Source organism: Megascapheus bottae, chromosome 33, assembly GCF_031878675.1.
Source record: "Megascapheus bottae isolate mThoBot1 chromosome 33, mThoBot2.hap1, whole genome shotgun sequence".
NCBI lineage: Eukaryota > Metazoa > Chordata > Mammalia > Rodentia > Geomyidae > Megascapheus > Megascapheus bottae.
In genome coordinates this window covers 6504313-6524870 of record NC_143541.1, presented here as the reverse complement: position 1 = coordinate 6524870, position 20558 = coordinate 6504313, and the positions used below count along the sequence as shown (strand labels likewise).

At 43.4% G+C, this 20558-nt stretch overlaps 1 protein-coding gene across 1 annotated transcript in view; it reads right to left on the bottom strand.

The window, feature by feature from the left end:
* The window catches only part of Atg7 (autophagy related 7), a 154752-nt gene that overhangs the window by 120330 nt on the left and 13864 nt on the right, over positions 1 to 20558 (bottom strand). Inside the window, exons 2-7 of the mRNA XM_090323928.1 lie at positions 18481 to 18650; positions 18066 to 18120; positions 13697 to 13814; positions 10819 to 10896; positions 5215 to 5331; positions 3324 to 3473 (exon numbers count right to left, since the gene is read on the bottom strand). Coding sequence (XP_090180054.1) covers positions 3324 to 3473; positions 5215 to 5331; positions 10819 to 10896; positions 13697 to 13814; positions 18066 to 18120; positions 18481 to 18628 — 666 coding nt within the window. The 5' untranslated portion in view covers positions 18629 to 18650. The remainder of the gene's footprint in view (positions 1 to 3323; positions 3474 to 5214; positions 5332 to 10818; positions 10897 to 13696; positions 13815 to 18065; positions 18121 to 18480; positions 18651 to 20558) is intronic.

The following is a 20558-nucleotide window of genomic DNA, read 5'->3' as shown; positions in this document are numbered from 1 at the left end:
TTAGATGACAGCTGCCCCCTCCTCTCTCCCTTTGCACTTTGTGAACCTTGAGTGTCTGGCATCACGCTAAGTGGAGGACTGAGAGTTGGAAAAAAAGCCTGGCTGGGGGCCGGGAGTTGTCCTAGTGGTAGAGTGCTTGCCTAGCATGCACAAAGACCCGGGTTCGATTCCCCGGTACCACATACATAGAAAAAAAAGCTGGAAGTGGTGCTGAGGCTCAAGTGGTAGAACACTAGCCTTAAGAAAGTCCAAGGACAGTGCTCAGGCCCTGAGCTCAAGCCCAGGACTGGTCAAAAAAAAAAAAAAAAAAAAGCCTGGCTGGTGTGCTAGGTGCTCAGGGACTGGCAGAGATTGGTACAGGAAATGTAGGAGGTAGGCTGAGGTCAGACCCCAGATGAAGAAGCTGAAACACTGCCAGCAGTCAGCCAGCGCTTCTCTACATGATGAGTCAGAGTAGGAACGGTGGACAGGCACCAGTTAGTGGCAGATTGGTGATGGAGGGAAGAGAGATGGGGATGCATGGGTATCTAGAGGGCAGTGATGTAGTCAGAGCACAGGCTGTACTTTGGGAGAATATCAGGAAGTGAGGCTATGATGACAGAAGCTCCATTTAAAGAGGACTTGAATGCCAAGCTAGGTAGTTTCAACTTTTCCCTGAAGTGAACAGGAACTTTGAAGGGTTTCAAGAAGAGTGACATGATCAAACTTTAGCAAATGCACTTGGGCAGCATGGAGAGGTTGGATGGGAATATTTAGGACCACAAACTAGAAGCCACAGAAATCCCTCAAGTAGGCTAATGTAGAATAAGATAGGGCACAGACAAATAAGTCAAGTATCAAAGTAATTCTTCAATTCTATTCTACTACCTAAGTTTCTTGCCAACTTTGTACAAAGTCAGCATGAGATCTTCCAGTCTGCAAGAATAAGTGTGACCAAGTCTCAATTTCTGCCTCACAAGCTGGTGCTCACTACATGTGCTGAGGAATTCTAGGCTCTCCCGAGCTACAACCCTAACCAAGTGAAGGGCAACAGTCCTGATAAGGGTAGACAGTTGGTTTCAGCAAAATTCCAGAACAGACCCAGGAATGTATACAGTTGTTGGGAAGAGAAGAAATGGATCTCTATGGAATACCTGCTATTAGTCAGGCATTTTACTCAGGCTCAATACTCACTGAAACACAAAGGGAAGTCATAGGTCATTTTGTCTCCATTTAACAAAAGCAAAGGTGAAGGAAGCTCACAGAGCCCCAGGAGAATGCAGAGCATCAGGGTCAAGAAAAGACAGCCTCCAAGCCAGGTGTGGTGGCTCACACCTGAAATCCTAGCTACTCAGGAGGTTGAGATCTGAGGATTGCAGTTCAAAGTCAGCTCAGGCAGTAAAGAAGGTTAGACTCACCTCCAATTAACCACCAGAAAACAGGAAGTGGCACTGTGGCTCAAGGGGTAAGGCAGTAGCTTTGAGCTGAAGAGCTCAGGGACAATGCCCAGGCCCAGAGTTCAGGCCCCATGTCCGACACAAACACACAAACACACACACACACACACACACACACACACACACACACACACACACACACACACACACAGCTTCCACTCAAGTGAAGTAAGAATGGAAAGGTAGAGAGTGCAGGGGCCTTGAAGTCAGACCTCCTGCCCCTCAAATAGAAATGCAGGCGCTAAAACCTATTTCACAGAGCTTGGATACAAGTTCTCAAGATCATGAAAGCCCCTTTCAAACTGCACATCTGGTATGGGGCACTGTGCGAGGGACAATGTATTTACCACTTCCTTGCAATCCCGCTGCTGTCACCGCAGTTCCTCACACTGCATTGTGCCCTTCTTACCAACCCCACCATCTTATTGCTACTGAGTTAGCTACATTATTACCCTGTGATAATAATGGAGAAGAAAAGAACTATAGTAAAAATAAAATGCTAGTGCAACTGGTTAATATATGCTTTGAAAAAAAAGAAGAGACATACCAGCTGGGGACATAGGCTCATGAGGCCCTGGCTTTGATCCTTTCACTCCAGCACCACACAAACATCATAATTTCAGGTATCTCCTTTCTTAGCTATGATATATTTATACAGATATTGAAATTATTCTACCTGATTTCACAACCACTATATATATATATATATGTATGTATGTATGTATGTATATATATATGTATATATATATATATATATATATGTGACAGCTTCTGAAAGACTTTTACAGAATTCTTTCATTCAAAAGAACTTTATTGAGAACCTCAGATAAGTACTAGACATGACACAGCCCAGAAGCACAAGGCAAGGGCCCTGCCCCTAGGAGCTCACAGTCTGCTATGGCATAGAGGGACTGAGGACAGATGTAGACCTATCAGTGAGGAGTGGGTTGAGTCTCCAGGGGAAGGGATCACACAGGGCCACCCTCAAGAGAAGGTTGTGTGGTAGAATTTCCTCAGTGAGAAGAGAGATGACTCAGGATATTCACAGAGTGGGTTTCGGGAAGATGATATAACATCGGGAAAAGACAGACAGATGCGGAGTCCTGGGTCTATTGAGTGAGTGGTGGTGACAGTGTTGGGGTGGTGAAAAGCAGACAGTTATAGTTTACTACAGGGATAGTTTATGGGGAAATAGAGGATGGGGATGAGGGAGAGAAGGCAGCGTGGGCTGAGGAAGGACAGCACTGGGCTTGGTCAGTGAATGACAGAGTGAATGTGTGCAGTATAAGAAAGCTTTTTCTATAGGTATGAAAGACAAAAGCCAGGCCAGGCACGGGTGGCTCCCGCCTGTAATCCTAACGATTCAGACTTGTAGGACACCAAAGGATTGAAGCCAGCTAAGGCAGGAAAGTCCTGGGGGATCCTGCCAATTAAACAGCAAAATGCCAGACTAGAGATGTGGCTCAAGTGGTAGAGAACCAGCCATGAGCAAGAAAGTTGAGTGAGAACTTGAGGTCCTGAGTTCAAGCTTTGGTAATAGCAAGAAGATACCACTGTCCAGAGTGGGGGGGCGGGGCTGTGCTGTAGTAAAGGTAGCAAAAACATGGAGGTACAGAATATCAGAAGGGATAACAGACAGCTTTAGCACCAGCAGAAGGAAAGGCAACCAAAATGATTGAGCTGTAAGGAAGAGAAGGGCATTCAGAGCAAATAGTCAACCTAAAATGGCGAGGGTAGGAGACAGCAGAGAGAAAGAGATGTTCTGAAACATCTTGTATAGAGCTAAGGAGATCTAAGAGGGTTTAAATTTTATAGTGGTCTATCATAACATGAACTTCAAATTTGGTTTTTAAGGAGCAATAAAACCATACTCAAAGTTTCTCTGACCTTTGTCCTTTGACCTTGGAAGAAATCACTGTAGTGTTTAAGCAAAGACACCAGCACCAGGTTGCCATCGTACTTGATTAAGAAGTACGGCAGCGCTGTGACTCCTTCTGTCTGACAGAGATCATCATAGGCATGCTCCAGGGCTTGGATCTGCACACAGGGGAGATGAAGTTATTCTCCAGAATAAATTACATACCCGCTTCTTAGTTAAAAGCTGACATCAAATCAAAGGCACCTTAAAGCCAGAAGGCTGAAAATGACTGATCATACCCATTACTCTTTAGCAGCAAATGAACAAAAATGCCCCTAATAACATCACTTAACCTTTATATAACACTTTGCCTGTGCAAGGCAATGTGCATTCCAGAGCAGCACAATGGCGCTTTTGTGGTTCAGTGTGGTGTTCCCTGAGCAGCTGGTCACAAAGGCTTGGAGATAACCTGTGATAACCCCATAAGACCCTGTCAGTGAGCAACCACCATCCTCAAGAGCTCCATTAAGATATAATTCACATATTACAAACTGCTCGTTTAAAATGTATATAAGTTAATGTGGATTTTTTAGTATATTCTCATGGTAAAACACTCATTACTGAGCACTCATTTCTGAACATTTCTGTCCCCCCTAAAAAGAAAATCCATACCTACAGGCAATCAATACCCACATGTAATCATTTTCCCCAACTTGGATTTCTTCTCAGAAAATTAGTTCCGTAAAATTACGATCTTGGATTTGTTATAAATTAGTTAGTATTTAAAAAAAATTATTAATGGCCTCTCGCTGGCCTTAGAATTCAGGATCTTAGTGACTAATGTATTTCATGAATTCAGGCATTCAATCCTTTCCCTAACAACAGTCACAAATCTCTAGTTTAGGGTCTGTTATTTTAATTGCCTGATGGTTTTAATTGCTCTTCCAGGGACTAATCTCTAATGATCGTAAATTCTGAAAGGCTCTGCATACACAATTCATGTTGGAGAAGTTATGCTACTTGGTTATGAGGCTGTAAGAAGGCCTGTGTTTTGTTTGAAAGACTATTCCCAAAGGATATTGCTTTATGTCTCCCTATAATAAAAATGATAAACTACATTCTTTCAAAATGTTCCTGTAATTCCTTCCCTTAGGTATTTGGTAAAATGCTACAGAACATCCGAAATATTACTGCTCACTACTTCTTTAAAAAGTTTCAAAATGGGGCAGGAGTGTGGCAGAGTGCTTGCCTCACATGCATGAAGCCGTGCGTTCGATTCCTTGGTACCATATACATAGAAAAAGCCAGAAGTGGTATTGTGGCTAGTGTCCAGGCCCTAAGTTCAAGTCCCAGGATTGCAATAAAAAAAAAAAAAAGATCAAAATGGGGGCTGGGATGTAGCACAGTGGCAAAGCACTTGCCTAGCAAGTGCAACGTCTCAGTACCAAAAAAGAAAAGACAAAAAAATAAAGAAATGAAAATATCAAAATGGGTCAGGCATGGTGCATGGTGGCTCAAAGCTATGATCTTAGTTACTTGGGAGACAGATTTGGAGGATCAAGGTTCTAAGCAAGCCTGAACAAAAGTTGCATGAAATTCCAACTGATCAATTACAGGCCATGGTGGTTACATGGCTGCCATCCCAGCTATGAGTTCAAACAGGAAGTCAGAAGTCCATGAATGAAGACTGTATCTCAAAAATACCAACACAGAATGCAGAATGGGCTGCTGGAGTGACTCAAGTGGTACAACACCTGAGTTTTAAAAAAGTATCAAGACAAATACACAAAATGCATTATACACATTTTGTAAATGCCATTCTCAGTCTTTCAATCCAGAAAAATACCTGCTTGTCTTTGGTATGGATAATTACTCTTATACTAGAAACCCAATTTTGTCTGCACTTTGCTTTGTCCATACCTGTTTTGGTGAGAACCTTTGATCCAAGCTCACCGGCCCCTGAATAAGAGGTATACTTTCAGGAAGACAGAGTGCAGGATAGCAAAACCAGTAATAGAAGTGGTACTTCTTCAGATCCTAGAATCAAAACAAATAAACAAACAAAAAAAAACCCCAGATATTAGAGTTTCTCTGGTCTTAGATTGAAATATATCCATTAATGCAACTATTTACAGCCACAAAGATAGAAAACCTGATGTGCTCAAAGTATGTTCAGCTTCTCAAATACTCTCATCTGAACAAGAAACTGCAAAGGAGCATAGAGGGGCCTGGACCCAAAACACTCCCATACACTAGGAAATAAAAAGCATTCTAGGCTTGGAGCGTAGCCTAGTGGTAGAATGCTCACCTAGCATGCACGAAACCCTGGGTTGATTTCTCAGTACCACATACACAGAAAAAGCCAGAAGTGGCACTGTGGCTCAAGTGGTAGAGCAACAGCCTTGGGCAAAAAAACAAAAAGTGTCCAAAGACAGTGCTCAGACCCTGAGTTCAAGCCCCAGGACTGGCAAAAAAATAAAAACAAGTTATATAAATAAATAAAAAGCATTCTACCAACCACTTTTGCTAACACTAGCTGTCAGATAGGTGATTACCTCTGCCATATGCTTTAATAATAAACCACCCTTGGAGGAATCCATTATTATCCCATCTTAAAAGCAGAAAGCAGAAGCTTTCTATTAGGGTCTGACAGGCAATTAAAATAAAAGACCCTAAGAAAGGGTAAATAATTTGAAACATCAAAATATCAGCTTTCCAAAACTGTTTTTGCCATTGTACCACACCTACTCAATGAGCCACAGAGCAGGCTCCACCTCTGAACACAAGTGTACTGCACAATCACACAGAGCTATGACATGCATAAGCCTACATGTACAGGACAGGAACCTTCTGCTGAGATGCTTTGGGGCCAGAGCTGCTTCAGATCAGGAATTTATGCTTCAGATTATGAAATATGTGTATATATACAAAATGATGTTAGGACCGGGAGTTTAGCCTAGTGGTAGAGTGCTTGCCTGGCTTGCATGAAGACCTGGGTTCCATTCCTCAGTACCACATACATAGAAAAGGCTGGAAGTGGTGCTGTGGCTCAAGTGGTATCGTTCTAGCCTTGAAAAAGACCAAGCCCTGAGTTCAAGCCCAGGACTGGCAAGAACAAAAACAAACAAAAGATGTATCTTGGAACAATTCCCAGGTCCAAGGTCCAAATAAGAAGCCCACTTGTATTTTATGCACACTGTAAGCACATGACCTAAAGACATATTCATGTCCTATTTTTCAGGTACCTGCACTTTAATCACAGCCATCATGGGAGGCTGGATGGGAAATTTTCCACTTGCAATGTCAGGTCAACATTTGATAGGGTTTAGGCTTGCGAGTATTTCAGAGTTTAGATTTTCAAATGAGGCATACTTGAAAGATTTGATGCTACCATTGGAAATGCCTTCCCAGTTTAATATGTGTAAAATATCTAAGGCAAAACATGATCTGTAACATCAGGAATAAGTTTAAGCCCCATGCCTTGGGCAGTTCCTCACCACAGTTCTCTCTCTCCAGTAAAGTAAGTGCTTGACTGACAGTATGAATCACCAATCATCAACAGACAGAAGGGCTGGCCACTCCCACACCAGGGGCAAGGGACCCAGGGAAAAAGGGTTTCTGGGGTTGTCCTTGAGTACCCCCACTTGGGCTGATGGCTCTTGCCTCTGAATTCCTGCAGCTTGGAGCCTGAATCACTCACACAACAGAATGCCAAGAACTAGTAAACTATTTACATTCCTGTCATTCATTTTATTTCATTTTATTTTTTGGTGCGTATTAATTGTACCAAGGAGTTTTTACAATGATACATGACTTTTTTGTTGAGACATAATTTAGACACCATAAAATTCATCATGCTAAAGTATCTAATGTGATGTAGATTTCTTTAGTTCAGGATATCAACAAGGATGAGTCACCACCCACTACTTCTAGAACATTTCCAGCTGCCCAGAAAGAAACCCTGTATCATCTCTTGCCTATCTATTAGCAGTAATTCCTCTCCCTACCTCTAGGGCCTTTTCATGTAAATAGAACCATCCTTGCTGGCTTTTGTTTTGTTTTGTTTTGTATTTGTTTGTTTGTTTGTGCTGGTGCTGAGTCTTGTACTCAGGGCCCAAGTTTTGTCTCAGTTTTTTTCACTCCAGGCTGGCACTTTACCATTTGAACAACAGCTCCACTTCTAAATTTTTGCTGGCTAACTGCAGATAAAAGTTCTCAAAGACTTTCCTGCCAAGTTTGGCTCAAACATTGATCTTCAGATCTTGGCCTCCAGAGTAGCTAGGATTATAGCAGTGAGCCACTCATGTCTAGCTTAATGGCCTTTTAAATATAAATTTATACATTAACACACTTCCAGATAAGAAAGACTAGTAACTATAGTTTCTATAGTCTCTATGCCACTAATTGATCAGGAAAGAAAAAATTTCCCTTTTTATGATGGTGCAATAAACTGCAAAACTGAAACGAATGAAGCGTCAGGTCCTTTGAGACAGAAAACATCAGAAAGGAGAGCAAAGCAAAAACACCCCAGAGCTTATTCTCTTTTCTTTATACTTAAATGATTTGTCATAACTGATCTTTTAGCAAAAGGTTAACCAATTCAAGATGAAGGGCCTCACACATTCTGAGAAGCTTTATCAGGTCATCTTCCAGAGTCAAAAAGCTTGAATTTCTTATGATTCTTTTCAGGATACAAAGAGCTTGGGTCAAATTAAATGCAAAGTCCCTTGTGTCTGCAGATTTTAAAGGAGATAATAGTTTTATTTTTTAAAGTTAAGCTAAGAATGTTTAATAAAAAGGGCAAAGGGCCGGGAGTTTGGCCTAGTGGTAGAGTGCTTGCCTTGCATGCACGAAGACCCAGGTTCGATTCCTCTGTACCACATACATAGAAAAAAAAAAGCTGGAAGTGGTGCTGAGGCTCAGGTGGTAGAGCTCTAGCCTTGAGAAAGTCCAAGGACAGTGCTCAGGCCCTGAGCTGAAGCCCAGGACTGGCAAAAAAAAAAAGGGCAACAAAGGCCATCACACCTACTGATTTAGGAAATGCCCTAAAATTTTAAGTAAAAGTTAGTGTTACCGGGGCCGGGAGTTTGGCCTAGTGGTAGAGTGCTTGCCTTGCATGCACGAAGACCCAGGTTCGATTTCTCTGTACCACATACATAGAAAAAAAAAAGCCGGAAGTGGTGCTGAGGCTCAAGTGGTAGAGCTCTAGCCTTGAGAAAGTCCAAGGACAGTGCTCAGGCTCTGAGCTCAAGTCCAGGCAAAAAAAAAAAAAAAAAAAGAGTTAGTGTTACCTTCTCATCAGGCACCAATTGCCAATTGTGTTCTAGTCACAAGAACCCTTCATATAAAATGGATTGGTGAACAAATCCAGAAATCTTCGGTCATATTTAAATCTATACCAGTAGAGGACTTATAAAATCACTGAATGTGGGCTGGGTGTTTGGCCTAGTGATAGAGTGCTTGTTTAGCATGCATGAAGACCCCGGTTCAATTACTTGGTACCATATACATAGAAAAGCCGGAAGTCATGTTGTGGCCTTGAGGAAAGCCCAAGGACAGTGCTCAGGCCCTGAGCTCAAGCCATGATACTGACAAAAAAATAGAAATCACTGAATGTGTAGACAAATGGACAGAGAATTGAATTGTCTATCTCCCCTTTGCATTCTGATTTGTTAGGAAAAGTGCTCTTGGTAGATGGCTGCCTGCTCGTATGGCCTGAGGTTTGAGTCCCACCATCCCTCTTTTGTGCCTGGTGATAAGTCAGGTGGGCAGCATCCAAGACTAGCAGGGAGAGGGAGAAAGGCAAACTGATGACTTGGCTAAAAAATAATTAATTAATTAATTAATAATAAATAAAAGTGAGGGAGGGGATTAATATCCAAAGCTGGAGAAGCTTGGCAAATCAACCCACTTAATACATAGCAACATGAATATACTGGAATTCCTTAACTCCTTCTCTTCTTTTCTTTCTTAGAACTTGGGTTTGCGCTCAGGGTCTCAGGCTTGTTGACATAGGCACTCTGCTACTTGAGTGACTTCTTCAGCCCTCATTAACCTACGCTAAATAAAATGAGAAAAATACCAACATGGCAAATGTTGCTCACAGCAACTTATTTTTTAAATAATAGGGAACGTTAAAAACAATGTAATGCTTACCAGGAATCTATAGAATATACACTTGATAGCACATTATAGAGTGAACATAATTAAGAGTTAAGATTAGCATTTTTAAACACAGTGTTACAGGGAAGATCTTTTTTTTTTTTTCCTCCAGTCTTAGGGCTCAAACTCAGGCCTGAGCACTGTCCTTGGACACTTTCTGCTCAAGACTAGTACTCTGTCACTTGAGCCACAGCACCACTTCAGCTTTTTCCTGTGTATGTAATACTGAGGAATTGAACCCAGGGCTTTGTGCATGCTAGACTACCCTCTTGGTCCAATATTAGCTTTTTAACACATACACACACACACACACACACACACACACAGCCCAAAGTGTTCTTCCATTCACCATAGCTTTATATCCAAATACGCCCACTGAAGCTTAAACCATATTGTAGGTCGGAAGTATTTTATGCACTGAACCTTAGACTAGGCTGCCTTACGTGCCCTGACATTAGCCTACAGTTGGGCAAAATCAGCTAATGCAGTCTCTTGCAAAATAAAGTGCCGAAAATCTCATACTGAATACTGTACTCAAAGTGGAAACTGGAATCACTGTCTGGATATATTTTCACATCCGTGTGAAGCTAAAAAAAAAAAAACCTTAAGTGGAAGTATTTGTGCATGTCTGCATGCAGATGCCATGCCTCCAGTGGCCTGTCATCTGCCCCCTCAGTGTCAACAACATCCTCCTGCAGCCTACTCAAAGGCTGCCCTTGACCGTTTCTTTTGTCCTCTAAGGGTCTGGTCCTCAGCCTGGGGTGCTGCTGGGTGGTTGTAGAACATTTAGGAGGGGAAGTTACATCCCTCGGACTGGGGCTTGGAAAGGGACATTGGTTCCTTCCTATCTCTCTCTTCACTTTCCAGTTGCCATGAGGACGAGTACCCTCTCTGCTATGTGCTCTCCAACCATGACACACTCTGCTGTCCCTGAATCACAGTCAAGGGAGGCCAAGTGACCACACATCAACCCTGAGCTCCCAAGTTCATCTTTCCTCCTTGTCAACCGACTCAGCTGTTCCCCTCTGTGTCAGAAAGCTGACTCACATAGTGAACTCTGAGGACCCAACTTTAAAAGACATTGGTAACAATGAAACCACAGTACTGGGGCTTGAAGGTGGCTTCCTCTTGTCCTGGATGAAAGAACCTAGGTCACTGAGTTAGAAACCACACCAACTACTACCACTGTAATCGTGGAAAGGATTAACCCTGCACTGTCAAAGGGAGCTAGCACTGCCTCCACTAACATAAATCAGTGTGTCTTTAACTGCTCCAGAGGGCAGAAAGCAGGAAACCCTCCTGGGCCCCTGGGCTGAGCCAGGGCCTCCATCAGTCTCTATGTACCAGGGGCCCATTACTTACAGCAAAGGTCAAAAGCAGGAACTTGTTGAGGAGCACAGGATTTTCAAGTGCAGCACCGGACTTGATGGATTCCCAGATCTGCCGAAAGAAAGGAAAAAGTAATGGCAGGCTGCCAGGAGTCTTTGCACTGCTCTGTCAAACAAAGCACAGGATCAAGAAGCACCAAGTTCTTTCCTTCAGGCCCAGCCTCACTTATGCCAGCAATGAAGTGCCTCGTTACCTGATTGTCCACTTCACCCTGCCTTTTCTGGTGGACCCCTCCCCTAGCCTCCTCTCTCCAACTTAGAGAGCCTAAGTGCCTGCTGATGTAGGCTCAGACTAGAAAAGGAGAGCAAGCCACTCTCATGCCTTCTAGACTGCCATCAGCAGATTTATACTTATTGGCTCCTATAGACCAAACACATAGAGGTCGTGGAAGTAAAAGACAGTCAAGAAGCATCCATCAAGGAAGAAAGAGGGGCACAGATGTGCAAGTTCAGAACCATTTGGATTGGCTAGTACAGAAGCATGTAGAATTCCTGTCAGGAACACTGGGACTCACTAGGAGAGAGGCAAACAGCCTAGGAAGTGATCTGAATGACATAGAAATGACTTCTGAAAGCCTTGTGATTTTCCTTGGGAGCTGGAAAAGGAAGAATGAAACTCTAATTTATATACACTCAGCAAAGCACTGTGTCTGGAAGCAAAAACTGGTGCTGGTCAACAGCTGGTGATCACAAGATGTTTTAGCAGCTAAAATTAGTTGCTAAACTTTTGAGTTGCTAAGCAGGACAAAACAGTTACCAACAGAAGAACCATTCCCCAAGTATGGGTGTGAGAGCGAACTGGCAAAGGGCAGTAAGTCCCTGCCCTGCCTTTACAGCCTGGGAGGGGCTGGGCAAGGAGGATCAGGCCCCTGAGTCTGACTAGCTGACAGCGTAAAAATGACCAGGGAAAGTCAGGTTGCTCTGACAGGATTCCCCTCCTGGTCTAGGGCTCTGTTTTTTTCCCATGATGGAGAAAGACCTGATCCAACCCTCTGAAGAATACCTTTTTTTTTTTTGGCCAGTCCTGGGCTTGAGCTCAGGGCCTGAAGCACTGTCCTTGGACTTTTCTCAAGGCTAGAGCTTTACCACTTGAGCCTCAGCACCACTTCCAGCTTTTTTTCTATGTATGTGGTACCGGGGAATCGAACCCCGGGCCTTTGTGCATGCTAGGCAAGCACTCTACCACTAGGTCAAACTCCCAACCTTTTAAGCATGTTGACAGAATAGAAAACCCAGAGATAACCAGGATACAAGAAGACAGGGGAAGGGTGGGAGGGGAAGAAGGGGAAAGAGATGGGGGGGGGGTGTCATCCAGGTTACCAAGTGAGGGTGTTACGTGGGAAAGGAAACCTGTTCAGAACCAATGGGTACCTCCTCTGGCCACTGAACCCAGAAACTAGATTCCCTTTTTCTTCCTATGTTGGTATCCTTTTCAGGGTGATGCTGGCAGAAAGTCTTTTCAAATGACACATCACAACTGTACCTATCTTTGGATGAAGGTGTAATAACTCAATGAACACACACAATGTGTAATGATCAAATGGGGGCAGCTGGCACTCCTCTGTTGGGAACTTTAAGAATTCTCTCTTCTGGTGAGTCATTGGGAATATGCAATAAATTGTTGTAAGCTAGTTATCCTGTTGTGCTATGTAATACACTAGTACTTTTCTCTACTAGCTAATGGCATTAATTTGTTCTCCACCTTCCCTTTAGCCTCTCTCTCCCCTTCCTAGCCTTTAATTCACAACAATTCTACTTTCTAATTATGCTAAATCAATTCTTAAAACTTGAAATAGGGCTGTGCTCAAAGTGGTAGAGCTCTAGTCCTGAACAAAGACTATAATCACCAACATCAATAACAAAATCTAATGTCTTCCAATCCCATACACATTGCCACAAATGACAGGGTTTCTTCTTTTTACGGCTAATATTTCGCATGTACTACATTTGCTTTATCCACTCATCCACTGATGGACATCTTGGTTGATTGCATACCTGGGCTTCTATGAGTAGCTGCACTTCAATGACCATGGTGGGGGAGGGTAGTGTGTATTGAACACAATGATTTTATCTCCTATGCTGACGTTCTCCAGTGGTGGGGTTCTGAATCCTACCCTAGTTCTATTTTTGATATTCTGAGGAACCACCTTCACACTGATTTCCACAATAGGTGCTCTAGTATATAATCCTGAATCAAAAACATATGAGATGATTTTCTTTTCTTTTTTCTTTTCTTGCTAGTCCTGGGCTTGAGCTCAGGGCCTGAGCACTGTCCTTGGGTTTTTTTCTCAAGACTAGAATTCTACCACTTGAGCCATACCACCACTTCCAGCTTTTTCTCTGTATGTGTACCGAGGAATCAAACCCAGGTCTTCATGCATGCTAGGCAAGCACTCTATCACTAGGCCAAACTCTCGGCCAAGATGATGTTCGTTTTTAAGGCTAGCATAGAGAACTCTCCATTAGGCGGGACAATGAGGATAAACTGTCCCTTTTCGTCCTTCCAACTGACCACCTTAATTCTCACTAATGCAAACTTCAAGAAGCAAAGCAAAGCCTCTGCAGGGAGAAAGAACAGGAGAAGAGAAAATAAAGGGAGAGTAAGGGAGCAAATCAGTGACTTGCTCCAAGTGAGGCAGAGAAGGCAAGGGCAAGGGCAGGACAGAAAGGTCCTAGAGGGGCCAGCCCACACTGGGTCCTCTACATCAGCTGAGGTCCATTAGATCTGTGGGGAATGAACTAAAACTCACGGGACTCTTTGCATATCGACTGTGTATTAGTTTCTACAACAGACCCATGTGTCTGATGTGGAAGAGGAATTAGCATAGACAGACCACATCTAACCAGCTCACCTCATTTGCAACTTGTTCCAGAAGGAGCTTCTTATCTGCAGTCTTGAAAGCCTCCAGGGTGTTGGTGTTATATAGTGTCCCAGCAGCCGGACAGCAGCGTGCAGGCGTGGGAGAACTCCTGGACCCAAGAAAGGGACAGTTAGCCAGGCACAGGGGAGACTTGGAGCCGACAAGGGAGTGACAAACAAGTCACAGGACCGTTCAATGGGGCAGGGAGATTAGTGACACATTTGGGAAATTGCTCAAGGGCTAAAAGAAGGGGTCAGCCTGCTATTCTCCACTTATCCCAAGGAGAAGTTCATGTCCTATTCTTTAATGCTTCCTTTGTTCAACCCAAGAGGGGAACATTATTGGACTACAAAGGTCTGAAGTCACAGAACAGCTTTCTCCCACTTGAAAATTTAAGAATTTTACCTAGGGTGACATAACACTGGGCAGAGTAGAGCTAAAGGCCAGAAGAATCACAGGATGTAAGATACTTTGTGGCCCAGTCCTTGCTCAGAACACCCCCCGACCCCGTTCTCCAAGGCCCTGCTCCATCCCCTCCTCTTCTAGGAAGCCCACTCTCATTTTCTCTGTTATTAGTTCACTCATAAAATGGAGCATATTCCAGAGCATTTTTAAATAGGTCAATCATATACAGCCAGCCGGAAGGCAGTAAGCTCCCCGAGGGCCAGGAGCAAGTCTTCTGGCCCACCCCAAATATGGCTCTGCACACAGTGCCTGCTGAGCAAAGCCCAGGGGTCCTCGGAGTGCCACAGATAACATGCACTCTGTCTAGACTTCCTGTCAATCTCTGGCTGTAGCCTCAAAGCCCTCACCAACTGCAGCACCCTGGAGGCTGAGAGGGACTCAGAAAAACCAGCCAGGACAAGGGCAGAGGATTTTGAATGCAAATTCAGATGTGGACAAATCTGTTCTCTTCTCTAAAGTGATTGTGTTTCTGAGATTACAGATATGAAATGAATCACACATTGCCCCTACAACTAATGATGGGAGCTTCTGGGACAAAAGCCCAATGTCTTCCCATTTTGAGTCTGTAAAAATGGAGCTGAGATCTGAAGAAGAGATCTAAACCCAGGATAGTATCAGGAGCCTAATGCCAGGGCACCTGTTAAGGTTCCAAATGCCAGAGGATGGGCCAGGACTTTGGCTTGTCTAGCAGGCACAAAGACCACATGTAAAGTGGTACAGCACTAGCCTTGAGAGAAAGACCAAGGACAGTGCTCAGGCCCTGAGTTCAAGCCCCAGGACTGGCAAAAACAAACAAACAAAAAAAAACCAAATGCCAGAGGCCGAAGGAGGGTCAATTTCTAATGCCCAGTCTTCCCCTAGGAGTTGAGTAAGCAAATCAGTGTATGCTTTTCATCCAGGTAAAACAGAGCCAAAGGTAGGCTAGAGGAGTGAAGTCAAGGAAAGGTAGGCTGGAGCGGTAAGTAGTACAACATTCTTCCATACACCCAGTGCCTACCACGATCTTATCAAGACACCAAGGACACAATTAGTATGTATCTCCACTCTTACTATATACTGAGCAAACCATAATCCAGGTTTCTGTCTTCTCCTGTGTGTACAGTGCAAGTCCTTGCGTCTCTAACGCCAGCATATGCTGTCCTGAGGTCCATACTGCAAATAAAGGCCTCTTTTTCTATACAAACACATGGAGATATACAGCAATAAAAACTACGACAGTAATAAGAACTCCTGCATTCTCAGCATCCCAAAATGCTTTCATTAAACTTCTTCAATAAGCTACAAAAGAGGAACTCAGAAAATCTGACTTAAAATCAGGAAGAAACAAGATACAGCTCACATGAGAGAAAGGAGCAGGACTGACTGAGGAAGCACAGGTAATTCACTCCAGGTCACCAGGTCTGCAAACTTCACACCCAGGGCTACCTCACAGCACTGGAGATCATTCCCCACTCCTCACTCTTCCAGTGTCTTGCAATCCAAGGGATTCAGTGGCTAAGAGGGGAGACATGCCCAGTGAGACCCAGAAACCTGAATGACTAAATGACCATCACAGCTGCAAGGCCAGAGATGGTCTGCAACTGGAATTTCTGGGTTATTCATTCTGTAGTAAGATCAAATTTCACTTTTACGAATAGCCATTTTTTTTTCTAATTAAAGTTCCCAAGAATAAAATGACTAAAGTCTTCTAACATAAACAAATCCTCAGTCTAGTATCAGGATGGAGATAGGGGAGATGAGCTACATACAAGCTTACACAAAGTCCCTTTTTGGCCGAGGCTTCTCCTGCCTTCCCTTGGACAATTTAATGCTGATATATTTCCCTGCTACCCTGTAACTGCTGCAAAAGCAAGCCACTGTTTGCCAAAACAGGAGAGAGATTAGTGGGACTTAATGTGTTTTGACAAGTGATCACAAGGAATTTATGACAGAGCTGCAAAGCTAGGAAGGGGGAAAAAACACCAGTGCTACTCTTTAGAGATAAAAAGATCAACACTATTTTGGACTAATATACTTCTAAGATTGCGATTTACTAGAGATAAAATAACAAAATGTGTCAATATTTTGAGAAAATCTAGGGACATATTACCTGAAGTAGAATATAATTTTCTTTCTTTCTTTTTTTTTTGGCCAGTCCTGGACTTGAGCTCAGGGCCTGAGCACTGTCCTTGGACTTTCCCAAGGCCAGTCTTGGGACTTGAACTCAGGCCATCCTAAGCACTTCTTTAGCTGAAGGCAATCACTCTACCACTTGAGTCACAGAGTCACAGCACCACCTCCAGTTTTTTCTGTGGATATGGTACTGAGGAATCAAACCCAGGGCTTCATACATGCCATTAAGCCACATTCCCAGCCAGGATACAAGTTCTATTAAGTGACTGCTACCAAGGGCCATAATCAACTGACTGCTGAAATTTTCTACAGCCAGACAGTCCGTCTTAAGACCTTTTTACCCGCTCAAGGCCTCTGTCCTGAGAGTACTGAGTACAGAAGGCAGAAGCGGCCTCACTGTATCTGTAATTCTTCAGCTCTCAATAAGCCTCAAGGCAGTATGATTCTACTATTTCAGGATTTCACAAGGACCTCAAATACATTAATTACCAAATCCAGTAGCCTTTGCATTGAACATTGACCCTGATGACTTTCCTGAAAACAGTTCCTTCTCTGGTTCCTCTCTAACAACTCATGTCTAAGCCAGTTCAGTGTCCTCTTTCGCCTCTGACCCGGAGAGGTCACTGCTCCTGCCCTTTATCCTTCTAATGCTACATTCTTCCCCTCCTCTAGCTTCACAATCTGTCTGGATAACGCCCAGATCGTCTGGCCCTCACCCTTTGAACCTGAGGTCTCCTGACATTTTTAGTGAACACTGTCATTCAAACTCAACATGATGAAAGCCAAACGTATCCTTTCCTCCAAGTGTGCCCTTTCCTTGTTTCTGTTCCAGTAAAAGATAACACAATCTCCTAGCAACTCATACTGTACTTCATAAATACTTTTGGATACATTTAAATTTTTCTCACTCCTGTTTTCTAAATTTATCTGGGTCTGCCACTGGACCAACCACATTACATTTTGACCCACAGGGCACTCATCTGAAAAGAAGAACGAGGGGAAAAAAAAATCACACCTGGCAGGTATGAAAGGAATATATTTATGAAAATGCCTAGCTAATTAAGTGTGCAATAAATCTCTCTCCTCTCCAGAAAATCCCTGATCTCTCAAGTGGATAGTAAAGTTTCTTCAGGGATGTATGTGTCATATCCCTTTGTGGTCTCCACGGTGCCATGCACAATGGGTCATATGCAGAGGTGGCCTGACAAATGTTTCCTGACTGATGCTCATGGACGGGCATCTAAAGGAAGAATCAGAGGTGCCGATACAGCAGGCATGATGATATATATCAATTCCCCAAATACTCATAAAGCAGAGGTCAGACCCTGTATGAAAAATAACTACCACAAAATGGGCTGAGGGCTCAAGAGGTAGAGCATTTGCCTCGCCAGGGTAAGGCCCTAATCTCACACTCTCTCACACACACACACACACACTATTAAAATATCAAATATAATAAAAATCAGGAGGTTGTTACCTAACTTTCATGTTTTCCGATGAAAAAAATGAACCAGAAAGGCCTAACTGGCACTTGTCTCAATGCGAGGCCAGGCTCTGTTCCCCAGTGCCTCTGGCAGTCCACTGAGAGGAAATGCTCACTCCTCATCCAAAGCAAGCAATATTCTTTATCTCCCCACCCCACAGTTCAGCAGTATAAATGAGTTACACAGGGAGGATTTCACTGTGGCATTTCCATGCATGTATCAGTGCATTTAAACCAATTCCCTCTTCTCTCTTTCTAAAAGTGTTCTTCACTTTAGATTCCAGATAAATCAATACTCACATGTCAAAAGCACTGAACTCCAACGTTAAGCGAGCTGGCAGCCCAGCAGAATCCCCTGGACAAAAGCATGATCACATTTTTAGTAGCAAGTCAGAAAAGCAAAACCCACAGCAATAATGTCTATGAACAGTTTTCTTCTTTTGTACTTGAGCCGAAGTGTCCCACTCATTCCTGCTTCTCTATGTGCATAGCTAACACCTGTCCATACAGACAATGGCAGAATGTGATAGGGGACCTGTCTAGAGTATAAAAAAGATTTAAGGGATGGGGGGGGGCGTATTTTCAATCTCCTCCTCAGAAAGCTAAATAATCACTATTGAGTTGATAACTTGATTTTAACCATGTCCCCTCTTTTTCCTATTAGATGGGAAAAGGGGATCATAGAAGATGGAAGATGCAGTCTAAGGCCACCTACCATTGTAGTAATAGCCCTTAATGTCCCTGGGAGCTTCGTCCAGCCGATACTCATTCAGCTTCCTCTGGGTCAGCTCATGCCAGAAACCAACATCCAAGGCACTACTGAAGGGGGCAAACTGCAGCTTGGAGAGGCCAGGGTCTCCCATTGCTGCTGTTCTGACTTGTCTGCTGAAAGGACACAAATATGTGTATATATATATATATATATATATATATATATATATATATACATATGAACATCTGGAGAAGCAGGAACATTTGTAATAAAGTTTAGCTCAAGCCAGGTGGTGGCTCACGTCTGTAATCCTAGCAACTCAGGAGACTGAGATCTGAGGATCGCAGTTCAAAGCCAGCATGGGCACTAAAACGTCCTGATACTCTTATCTCCAATTAATCACCAGAAAACTGGTAGTAGTACTATGGTTCAGGGGTAGAGCGATATCCTTGAGCTGAAGAGTTCAGGGACAACGCTCTGGCCCAGAGTTCAAGTCCCACAACTGACCAAAAAAAAAAAGCTTAGCTCAAACAAACAACACTCAACACATAATTAGCCTCTTGATCATTTTGAAGTATATAGCTCAGTGGCAGAAAGGATTCTCCATGCTAGAGACAGATCTATCTCCAGAACGCTTCCATTTTGTAAAACTGGGACTCTGCCCCTTTAAACAGCAAGATGCGTACCCCTCACCCCAGCCCTTGGCACCTGCCATTCTACTACTGTCTGTCGCTGTCAGTTTGATAAACTTGATTCCTTACACGAGTAGAATTACACAGTACTAGATTTTAGTGGCTGGTGTGTTTCACTTAAGACACAACATTGAAATCATCTTGGGTAATTTACTATGCTGTCAAGATTAGTCTTCTGGGCTGGCAATGTGGCTTAGTAGTAGAGTACTTGCCTAGCATACATGAAGCCATGGGTTCAATTCCTCAGTACTACCTAACCAGAAAAAGCCAGAAGTGGCACTGTGGCTCAGATGGTAGAGTGCTAGTAACCTTGAGCATAGACTGGCTCAAGAACAGTGCCCAGGCCTTGAGTTCAAGCCCCAGTACTGGCCAAAAAAAGATTAGTTTCCTTATGATACAAATGAGATTTTTATATAATTACAAAAAGGCTCTTTCTGGCCTTAACTGCTTGTTTGGGCACAGGGGGTGAACGCAGAGTTTCAGATATGTCATGCAAGCACTCTACGATACTCCAGCCCTGGCCTAACTCCTATGCATTAATCTTCCTTTCTTGTCAATCTGACTGGTGCACAGTGATACTCTTTTGAGACAACCATGTCTCAGAGATTGTCGGCACCTTGTGTGCTCCTAGTGAATCCTACAAGTGCAAACTCCACAGCCCAGCCAGTTAAAAACAGACAGATACTGGAGGCTGGAAATCTTCAACCGTTTAGCTTCCCAGCCAGCTAAAGAGGGGAAGGCAGGGTAAATGTCCCCCCATCTCCTGTGAGGCCCAATTTCTTTTTCTTTTAAATCTCGTTATCTTTTAAAAACACAGGGAGTTTGTGTATGTGAATATTTCCTTTCCTTCCTTCAATCATCCAGTGAGTCAGGGCATTCTAGTCATCAAGCATTCCAGGGATTAGGCATGCTCTCTAGCTTGTTCTTCCTTGCACGTTCTCCAGCTGCACAGACCCAGTGTGAGAAGAATGCACTGTGGGGATCTGCAGTCTGCTGGAGTCAGTCTAAGCATGATTTTATTCAGGCTATGTCCAACTGTGCCAGTAGCTTTCAATTAGCATAGCACATTCAATATCCGAATACTGCCTTTGCCAAGGGAAAAATTAAAATAACCTCCGTAACAATCATATTTGCTAGAGATTTTTGTGCCTGGGCCCTCGTGATGTGTGTTGTGGGGAATTCGTTTAGCCTCTCCCACACTGAACATGTAAACATCTGCTGACATCCAGCCAGGACAGGTGTGGACAGCCCTGCCTCCCTACACTGGTGCCTCTTGCTCTCTCAATGCCAGGCAATACAGTTTTACTATTTTTAATCTGGTTTTCTGTCTGAGATCAAGTTGATTTCCTTATTCCTCTATACTTAGCTATACAGTTTTATATTGATACT